We start from the raw sequence: 9,823 nt of genomic DNA, 5'->3' as shown, positions 1-9,823 counted from the left end.
CTCCTCCTCCTCCTCCTCCTCCTCCTCCTCCTTCTCCTCCTTCGTCTCCTTCTTCTTTTCCCTTCTCCTCTTTCTCTCTCTCCTCCCCTTCTTCCTCCTCTTCTGTTCCCTCCTCTTCCTGTTCCTCCTTTCTTTCTTTCTTTCTTTCTTTTTTTTTTTTCTTTTTTTTGGTTTTTTGAGACATGGTTTCTCTGTATAGCCCTGGCTGTCCTGGAACTCACTGTAGAGCAGGCGGCCATGAACTCAGAAATCTGCCTGCCTCTGCCTCCCAAGTGCTGGGATTAAAGGCATGCGCCACCACGCCCGGCCTCTTCCTTTCTTCTTCTCCTTCTTCTTCTCCTCCTCCTCTTTCTCTCCCTCTTTCCCTTCTTCCTCCTCTTTCTCTCTCTCTCCTCCCCTTCTTCTTCCTCCTCCTTTTCTTCTTCTGCTTCTACTTCTATCTCCTCCTCCTCCTCTACTTTCTTCTTTGCACATGACTACTTAAACCATGAGCAACAGTGACCAACAGCAACCAATAGCAACCAACAGCAACCAACAACCCCCAACATCCAACCCTACCTCTCTGAGTCCTAGCATTCATATACCCTCTGAAAAGTCCTTAGAATTCCAAATGTCACACAATAGCAGAAACTATCTGCAGCTGACAAGATCACACCACTGCTAGAGCACGAGGCAAATCATAGTCAGCTGCTGTGGACAATCTGAAGCAGCCCCATATCCCACTCCTGGGATTAAAACAAACACACATTCTTATAATATTTCTGTGTATTTAAAAAAAAAACCAAAAATTCTAAAATTATCACTACACAGTAAGATCTCTGGGACTGACTGGCAGCCAGTCCAGCCAAGTTCTGAGGTCTTGGTGACAGACTTTGTCTCAAAAAAAAAATATGGTATATGGTGTCTGTGAAATAACACCCATGGTTGACTTAAGACCTCCCTACACATGTACAAACATCCCAACTCCTTCCCACAAACCCCAAAGCTTAGTACTAACCTACCTCTTCTAGTGTGGTAATCTCAAGGAAAACTTCCTGATGCCTCTGTTTGCACTGTAAATGCACTGGGTGATCAGCTCTTCTGCAAGGAGCATCAGGCAGTGGACACAGAACTTTGTAAACAGTGCAGCACTGTTTTATTATTTAGGGTCATTCTTGCTCAGCAAACCACACCGGGTTCACTGGAGAGTTGGAGGTAGATTGGGCCAAGGGATGTGTTGAGACTGGGGTAAAAGGATGGTGGAGGAAAAAGCTGACCCACTTCCTTGATGCCCACCTCTTCCCAGGCCAAGAACGCGCTGGCCCACGCACTGCAGTCAGCACGGCATGATTGTGACCTACTGAGGGAACAGTATGAGGAGGAGACAGAGGCCAAGGCTGAGCTACAGCGAGTCCTGTCCAAGGCCAATTCAGAGGTGGCCCAGTGGAGGACCAAGTATGAGACAGACGCCATACAGAGGACGGAGGAGCTGGAGGAAGCCAAGTGAGTCCTGGGTAGCCAGCCCTAGTTGAGGCTCCTCTGCAGCCCAGTCTGATGCTCAGTAGTCCACACAGAGGGGACTCTTAGGCACCCCCACCTCCTGCTCCTCTCAGGGAAGCTTTTTGCTCGCGTTATGTTTCTCATCCGAATATAAGACGAACAAAAGGTTTGTCTGAGAGCTGAGTGCTCCCACCTGGGGTATGGTGCTGTAGGGAATGGGGCTGCTGCAGCCAAGAAGGATCAGGCTCATGGTCCTCAGTGGTGCTATGCCTTCATGCTCAGCTACTAAGATTTGTCTGCCAAGTGCCCAGCCTCTGAAGCTAATCCCCAGCCTTCTCTGACTGCTTCTAGATAGTCAAGGATAGTCTTTTGAAAGTCACATGTTCTCCTCTTGTCCAAACCTACCTCCTCCATTCTCCCCATCCCTCTCTTCCCGGCCACCCTCCCTTCTTCCCCTACTGCAGGAAGAAGCTGGCTCAGAGGCTGCAGGATGCAGAGGAGGCAGTGGAGGCTGTCAACGCCAAGTGCTCCTCCCTGGAGAAGACCAAGCACAGGCTACAGAATGAGATCGAGGACCTGATGGTGGACGTGGAGCGCTCCAATGCCGCCGCCGCAGCCCTGGACAAGAAGCAGAGAAACTTTGACAAGGTAGGCTCACAGAGGGGCTGCAGACACTGTGCATGCCGCTGATGGGGTCAGTGCCAGCTCAAGGCCACAGCATGCTCCTTGGAGGTGGGGGAGGAGGGCTGAGTCAGGAGAGGGGCCTGGGCAGTTCTGGTCACAGGGCGCTCCTTCCCTGCAGATCCTGGCTGAGTGGAAGCAGAAGTATGAGGAGTCACAGTCAGAGCTGGAGTCTTCCCAGAAGGAGGCGCGCTCCCTGAGCACAGAGCTCTTCAAGCTCAAGAACGCCTATGAGGAGTCTCTGGAGCACCTGGAGACCTTCAAGCGGGAGAACAAGAACCTCCAGGGTGGGCAAGCTGGGGGACAGGAAAGGGCCTCAGGGAAAGGAAAGGGCCATGTCCCCATCCCTGAGGGCTCCAATAGCAGTCCAGGGAAAGAAGCACACCCCTACACTATTGAGACCCCAGAAATTCCTGACTGAGTCACTATGTGCCCCCACAGAGGAGATCTCAGACCTGACTGAGCAGCTGGGCTCCACGGGGAAGAGCATCCATGAGCTGGAGAAGATCCGAAAGCAACTGGAGGCCGAGAAGCTGGAGCTGCAGTCGGCCCTGGAGGAGGCTGAGGTGGGCACGCAGGAGGGAGCAGGGCTAGGTAGGGACTGGGATCTAGACTTTGGTCCCTGCTCCCATCTGCCCTTTGCCCGACTTCCTCCTCAATGGCCCATTGCCAGGGTCTAAGATGGTGCTGGACATAGCTGGCACCCAGCACAGTTGTCAATGTCAGATGAGTTCAAGGTCACTCAAGTTCCTTCACACAAACATTTGATTTACTGTACCTTAGAGAGACTCCTATTTGAGCTCATTCCACTTTCCACCTCTGCCTGCCTGTGTGTGGTTTTTGGTTTTTTTTCTTTCACTCTCTGCTTCATTGCCTCTGTTTCCTTGGCAACACTTTTCATTTTCCTCTCTGTCTTTAAAGCTGACTCCCTCCACCCCCCTGGGAGTCTGCATCCCCTTCTCTTCAGCTTGCTTTCATTTCTCTTGTGCACACTTTTTCTCATTTCCTTCCTCTGCATCTCCTACTGAGTCATGTATACCATTCCCAAATGTGCCATGGTTTTTAGACACACCCATGCTTCCACCCTGGTCTCTGACTATAAGCCTGCAAAATCTATATCCTTTCCAGGCCTCCCTGGAGCATGAGGAGGGCAAGATCCTCCGCGCCCAGCTGGAGTTCAACCAGATCAAGGCAGAGATCGAAAGGAAGCTGGCAGAGAAGGATGAGGAGATGGAGCAGGCTAAGCGCAACCACCTGCGGATGGTGGACTCCCTGCAGACCTCCCTGGATGCGGAGACACGCAGCCGCAATGAGGCCCTGCGGGTGAAGAAGAAGATGGAGGGCGACCTCAACGAGATGGAGATCCAGCTCAGCCATGCCAACCGTATGGCTGCTGAGGCCCAGAAACAAGTGAAGAGCCTCCAGAGTCTGCTGAAGGTACTCAGAGACTTCTGGAAACAAGAGGTTACCTCACCTAGGGAAGGGCTGGCTTCTATAAATGCTAATTAGATGGTAGGGACACTTCCTCTCTCTTGTCATACCATCATTGTAGCGATAACTGACAGGCCAACCCAAAGCAACCACAATGGACTTTCCACCCACGTCCAATCCTGGGGGACAGCTTCATGAAGGCACCACAGCTGACTGACCAGCTTACACTCATTTTTCTGATCCTCAGGACACTCAAATCCAGCTGGATGATGCTGTCCGTGCCAATGATGACCTGAAAGAGAACATCGCCATCGTGGAACGGCGCAACAATCTGCTGCAGGCGGAGCTGGAGGAGTTGCGGGCTGTGGTGGAGCAGACGGAGCGGTCTCGGAAGCTGGCAGAGCAGGAGCTGATTGAGACCAGTGAGCGGGTGCAGCTGCTGCACTCGCAGGTGAGGGGGTACCCTGTACATTCCTGAGCTCAGCAGATGACAGACAGGGGAAGGAGCCTCTCAGAGATGCACAGGGATTTTTCTGCTCTGCCACTCTCTTCCCAGAACACCAGCCTCATCAACCAGAAGAAGAAGATGGATGCAGACCTATCCCAGCTCCAGACAGAAGTAGAGGAGGCAGTGCAGGAGTGTAGGAACGCAGAGGAGAAGGCCAAGAAGGCTATCACAGATGTGAGTCCCCTCCCCTGCCTACCCACTCCAGAGCAGCATCTCCCTAGCCTGGGCAGTGAGCCCACGAGGACCTGAGCAGACCACATGCTCTCCTCTCCTGCACACAGGCCGCCATGATGGCTGAGGAGCTGAAGAAGGAGCAGGACACCAGCGCCCACCTGGAGCGCATGAAGAAGAACATGGAGCAGACCATCAAGGACTTGCAGCATCGTCTGGATGAGGCAGAGCAGATCGCGCTCAAGGGCGGCAAGAAGCAGCTGCAGAAGCTGGAGGCCCGGGTTCGGGAGCTGGAAAATGAGCTGGAGGCTGAGCAGAAGCGCAATGCAGAGTCTGTGAAGGGCATGAGGAAGAGCGAGCGGCGCATCAAGGAGCTCACCTACCAGGTTGGGCAGGGCTGTGATCATGGCCCTGACACAATGGCCTTGAGCCACAGTGACAAGCAACCAAGGGGGACAGAGAGAGCTTGCTACCTTTCCCTAGCCAGAGTTGGTGTGCAGCCCTGGATGTCCTTCCACTCTGCCCAGTCATGGACTCTGGTCCCCTGGCCCAGAGGACCATGATTGAGCTTCATAACCTGTGTGTTCCACCTTGACATGCACCCTCTATGTACCCACATCCACCAGAGATATGCTCTAGACAGGCACAGCCACAAGCAGCAACACCCTCCTCCTGCAGAAAACTTATAGCCAGGCCTGCTACCAAAGACACCAAAGCCATTCAAATAAGTCTCAAAACGTTTCAGGTACCCAGGGCAGCATAAACCCAGCTTTCCACAGCGTTCCATCAGGAGTTTGTTTGTCTTTCTGTCTAGCATGCTACGCCCTCTAAGCACAGTTTGCCCTTAGCTTAGATCAAGTTCGTGTCAGTCCACTGCAGCCCAGAAAATTCCATCATGCTTACAACCCCAGAGTCATTCCCAGTACATGCTGGGCCCAGGGCCAGTGGGTTTATGCTCTGTGGTGTTCCAAGGCCTTCAGGATCCTGCTCCCTAGGACGGTGAACATGAGTCACTGTACTCTTTCAGGCACCCCATCAGCTTATTGGGTTCTCTCTCAATATTTAAAATATTCACATTCCAAGTGAGCTTAGTGGTACATGCCTATGATCTCAATACATAAGAAGTTGAGGCAGGAGGGTCATGTGTTTGAGACTACTAGCCTTGGCTAAAAAAAAAAAAAAAAAAAAAAAAAGGATGCTTCTTGAGTAAGAAATTATAAGCAAATTCAAATATTCTGTGAGGACCAGAGAGCATGCATTGGTTCAGAATGTATCATTTGGAATGAAGAAGGCAAGAGAGGCCAGGGTGGGGGCACTGCCCCCTGGGTTCATGCACCCTCACCTTCTGCCCTCCTCTGACCTCCAGACAGAGGAAGACAGGAAAAATCTACTGCGGCTGCAGGACCTGGTGGACAAGCTGCAGCTGAAGGTGAAGGCCTACAAGCGCCAGGCTGAGGAGGCGGTGAGTGACCCTGCTGGGGTTGAAGCCAGGAGGAAGGGACACAGGGTGCCAGCCTCCCTAGACCGTAAGCTTAAGAGACCCTTCTTACCCCTCCCCTTTACCCACTCATAGGAGGAGCAGGCCAACACCAACCTGTCCAAGTTCCGCAAGGTGCAGCACGAGCTGGATGAGGCGGAGGAGAGGGCGGACATTGCCGAGTCCCAGGTCAACAAGCTGCGGGCCAAGAGCCGGGACATTGGTGCCAAGGTGGGTTCCTCCCTTGGACCTCACTTGTCACCTCCCACAGCAGGCACAGCTCCTCTGCCCCCCCTCAGACAGTGTTGTTTCATTTAGTCCCTAGCTGAGCCCCAAAGCCCCAAAGGCTAAGGTGACTGAGTTCCCAATGACATCTTAGGTTCTCTGTGACCTCATTTGCAGTGATTCTGGGAACCCCAGGTCAAGAGGAGTCAAAAACCCTATATGGCCCCGATTTATACACACTTGTTAGATCCAGATCCCCCCAGCTACCGTGTCTATTTCCCACTTCATTTCGGCTCCTATCCTTGAATCTCAAGCATGTAAAGGCTATCCCAAGGTCTCCACTGATCTCACAGAGGCAGCTTCCCTCCCTCCTAGTCAAGAGCCCTTGTCTCCAAAACATTCTCCTTCCACACCGACCCCTGAAAGCATATCCCTGCCAACAGGGGGGATCCTGCAAGGTCACACAAGGGTCTCCACCCACCAGGTGCCCTAGTCTCAACTTCAGTTTCCATGCCTTGTTCTCACAATGCTGGCCTCCCCAGAGCTAATTTGGACTTTGTTTTTATTTCAAAAGGGCCTGAATGAGGAGTAGATCTTGTGCTACCCAGCTCTAAGGGTGCCCGTGAAGCCCTCAGACCTGGAGCCTTTGCAACAGCCCTTTAGGTGGAAGCAGAATAAAGCAATTTTCCTTAAAGCCAAAATCCTGCCTCTAGACTCTTCTTCTCTGACCTCGGTCCCTGGGCTCTAGGGTGGGGAGGTGGGGCTTGGAAGAAGAAAGTGGGGAAGTGGCAAAAGCCGATCCCTAGGATCCTGTGAAGTTCGGAGCCTTCCCTGTACAGCATTGGCTCATAGATCCTCCTCCAGCCAAACATAGCAAGAAGTGATACCTCCTTTGTGACCTCCCCAGGCCCAGTGCCTGTCAGGTTGAAACAGGATTTAGAGAAGCCTCTGAACTCACCTGAACTCTGAAGCTCATCCACCACACACATAGGTGCCACTGCTAGTTAGTATCCTACGCTGATAATATGCAGAGCTGGGCCACAGAAGTCCTGGGGTGTAGGAACTGACCAGTGACTTTTCAGTCTGCAAAGGTATGACCCCCTCAGCAGATGTAGTAATGTCCCCTTAGATCCCATCCCAGGCAGGTCTCTGAGAGGACACGGGATGAGAGATGTAGTCACGTGGCATTCCAAACACAGCTATCCACAGTGTCCCTTGCACCTTCCACTTAGCCAGGAGGACAGTAACCTTAGCCTATTTTTCTTCCTCCCCATCCTCCCAGCACCCACCCCCTGGTCTGCAGTATTCATTTCATCCATCACTTCCCCTCTGTGACTTCCATTTGCAAGGCTTTTGACCTCTGCAGCAGCTGGAAGATAGAGTTTGGCCCTAGGTGTGGCAAGCCATCTCAAGAGAAAGCAGACAACAGAGGGACCAGAGTTTGGAAGGATCGGGAACTAAATCACTGCCGGGCCTGGGGGTAGAAAAAGGAGTGAGTGAGTCCGCTCCAGCTAAGCCAAGCTAGTTCCTGAGATACTCTGTCACAGCTGGGCTGCTCAGGGTAGCTTTAGGAATGTGGGTCTGAAAGACAATGGGATTTGAAGACATCTCTTTGAGTCTCCCCTCAACCCCACCTACAGACACACTCGTGTGTGGCCAGACTCCTGTTCAACAGCCCTCTGTGTTCTGACCACTGAGCTAGGCAACCAGAGCATGGGCCCTGTGCTGAGGATGAAGGGTTGGTTACCAATAGCAAAAACAGCAGGGGAGGGAGAACAGAGAACGAAATAAGGAAGGAAGAAGGAAAGGCCAGTCAATCAGATGCAGTCAGAAGAGATGGGAAACCAACACACAGCTTGAGCAGAGGAAACAGAAAAGGGAGAGATTCTGGGCATAAGGAGGCCACAGAAAGGAGAGCCCAGGTCCTCCAAGTCTCCTCTTTATACCTTCATCCCGTCTCCCAATTAAGCCCACTCTTCTTCCTAGATCAGACCTGAGCAGCAGTGAAGAGACCCGTAGAGAGGATCACACTGGATGAAGGAGATGTGTGGAGAAGTCCAGGGAACCTAAGAGCCAGAGCCTAAAAGAGCAAGAGATAAAGGTGCTTCAAAGGTGGCCAGGCTGTGCACACAGAGGGTCGAGGACTGGTGGTAGAGCCTCAAGATAAGGATGATGCTCAGAATGGGGGTGGGGTGGGGAGAGAAGATAAGAAGGATCCTGGAACAGAGAATCTGGAAGCACTGGAAACGATACCATAAAGGGAAGAACCCAGGCTACCTTTAGATGTAAATCATGAAAGACAGGGAGAAGGGAAGCTGGAGAGAGTAGAAGAAGAACCCCGGGGCAAGACATGGAAGCAAAGACAAGCCAGGTTGAGTGCTCCGTGAAATCAGCCTGTGGAAGGCAGAGCCCGGGTATGAGCACCAGAACAGCAGAGGCTAGGGTTGATGTCGAGACAGGGAACAGAAGGTAGACACAGGAACAGACAGAGACAGGGGAGCCAGGTAACAAAGGCATGGTCCTTCTCACCTGTGGCCAGAGCGTCCGTCTGTGTCCACATACTCTAGAATGTTCATCAGACTGCAGGGCTGGCTTGGGAGGCAGCTGGAAAGAGTATGTGAGAGCCAGGGGAGACAAGGGGGCCTAGGAAAGGAAGAAGAGGACAAACCAGGCCACACAAGAGGGCAGAGCCCAGAACTGAGTTAACTCCTTCCTTGTTGCATCTTCCATAGGAGGCAGTGGGAACTCTGTGCCCACCATCCCCCATGAGCCCCCACTACCCATACCAAGTTTGGCCTGAGTGGCATTCTAGGTTCCCTGAGGACAGAGCCTGGCCTTTGTCTCTTGGACCTGACCCAGGCTGACCCAATGTTCTCAGTACCTTATCATGCCCTCAAGAGCTTGAGAACCAGGCAGTGACATATTAGGCCATGGGCTAACCCTGGAGCTTGCACACAGGAGCCTCAAGTGACCTCCAGGGACACAGCTGCAGACAGGTGGCCTTTATCCCCAAAGAGCAACCATTTGGCATAGGTGGCTGCAAATGGGAATGCAAGGTTGAATCAGGTCCCTTCAAGAATACTGCATGCAAGACCTAAGACCCCTGGAGAGAGGTGTATGCTCCTGCCCCCACCCACCATAAGAGGAGTGAACTATCCTAGGGGGCTGGCGACCTTGGGGAGACACCACATTACTGAGAGTGCTGAGCCCAGAAAAACTGACCGCCCTGTGTCCTGCCCACCTCCACACTCTAGAGCTATATTGAGAGGTGACAGTAGATAGGGTGGGAGCTGGTAGCAGGGAAAGTGTTCCTGGGTGTGAGGGTGTAGGGGAAAGCCAGAGCAGGGGAGTCTGGCTTTGTCTCCTGAACACAATGTCTACTTAGTTATAACAGACATGACCTGCTAAAGACCCAACATTTACAACCTCTGAAAAGACAGCAGCCCTGGAGGACAGAGGTTGCCTCTGGGGCTTGGGTGCTTGATGGTGCCACAAAGGAGGGCATGAGTGTGAGTATAAGGCCCCAGGAGCTTTAGAGAAGGGCGCTTGGGAAGGGGTCAGTCTGCAGAGCCCCTACCCATGGAATCTGGAGCCTAGAGCCAACTGGTGTAAATCTCTGGGCCTGCCAGGCATTCGAAGCAGCACCTGCATCCTCTGGCAGCCTGGGGAGGCGGAAGGGAGCAACCCTCCACTTACACCCTTTCTCCCTCAGCCCCAGGATTAACACCTCTGGCCTTCCCCCCTCCCATCAGGAGTGGAGGGTTGCAGAGGGAGGGTAAAAACCTACATGTCCAAACATCATGGTGCACGATATATGGATCAGTATGTGTAGAGGCAAGAAAGGAAATCTG

The 9,823-nt window shown here is 52.7% G+C and overlaps 1 protein-coding gene and 1 long non-coding RNA gene across 4 annotated transcripts in view; one reads left to right on the top strand and one right to left on the bottom strand.

Annotated features, from left to right (window-relative positions):
• Window positions 1–6,673, top strand: part of Myh7 (myosin heavy chain 7) — a 23,629-nt gene extending 16,956 nt beyond the window's left edge. For both annotated transcript variants that reach the window (XM_021181494.2, XM_021181495.2), the window contains exons 31-41: window positions 1,286–1,482; window positions 1,944–2,127; window positions 2,282–2,447; window positions 2,602–2,726; window positions 3,289–3,597; window positions 3,839–4,042; window positions 4,148–4,273; window positions 4,381–4,656; window positions 5,637–5,732; window positions 5,844–5,978; window positions 6,547–6,673. In XM_021181494.2, the coding sequence (XP_021037153.1) occupies window positions 1,286–1,482; window positions 1,944–2,127; window positions 2,282–2,447; window positions 2,602–2,726; window positions 3,289–3,597; window positions 3,839–4,042; window positions 4,148–4,273; window positions 4,381–4,656; window positions 5,637–5,732; window positions 5,844–5,978; window positions 6,547–6,564 (1,836 nt within the window). In that variant the 3' untranslated portion in view covers window positions 6,565–6,673. The remainder of the gene's footprint in view (window positions 1–1,285; window positions 1,483–1,943; window positions 2,128–2,281; window positions 2,448–2,601; window positions 2,727–3,288; window positions 3,598–3,838; window positions 4,043–4,147; window positions 4,274–4,380; window positions 4,657–5,636; window positions 5,733–5,843; window positions 5,979–6,546) is intronic.
• Window positions 1–8,689, bottom strand: part of LOC115029238 — a 10,204-nt gene extending 1,515 nt beyond the window's left edge. Inside the window, exon 1 of one of the 2 annotated variants that reach the window (XR_003834808.1) lies at window positions 8,502–8,689. This is a non-coding gene — a long non-coding RNA (uncharacterized LOC115029238). The other variant, XR_003834809.1, reaches the window with a different exon arrangement.
• Window positions 8,690–9,823: the final 1,134 nt, after the last annotated feature.

Source organism: Mus caroli, chromosome 14 (assembly GCF_900094665.2).
Source record: "Mus caroli chromosome 14, CAROLI_EIJ_v1.1, whole genome shotgun sequence".
Lineage (NCBI taxonomy): Eukaryota > Metazoa > Chordata > Mammalia > Rodentia > Muridae > Mus > Mus caroli.
Note: the sequence above shows the minus strand (reverse complement) of the source record. Positions and strands in the feature narration are given on the sequence as shown.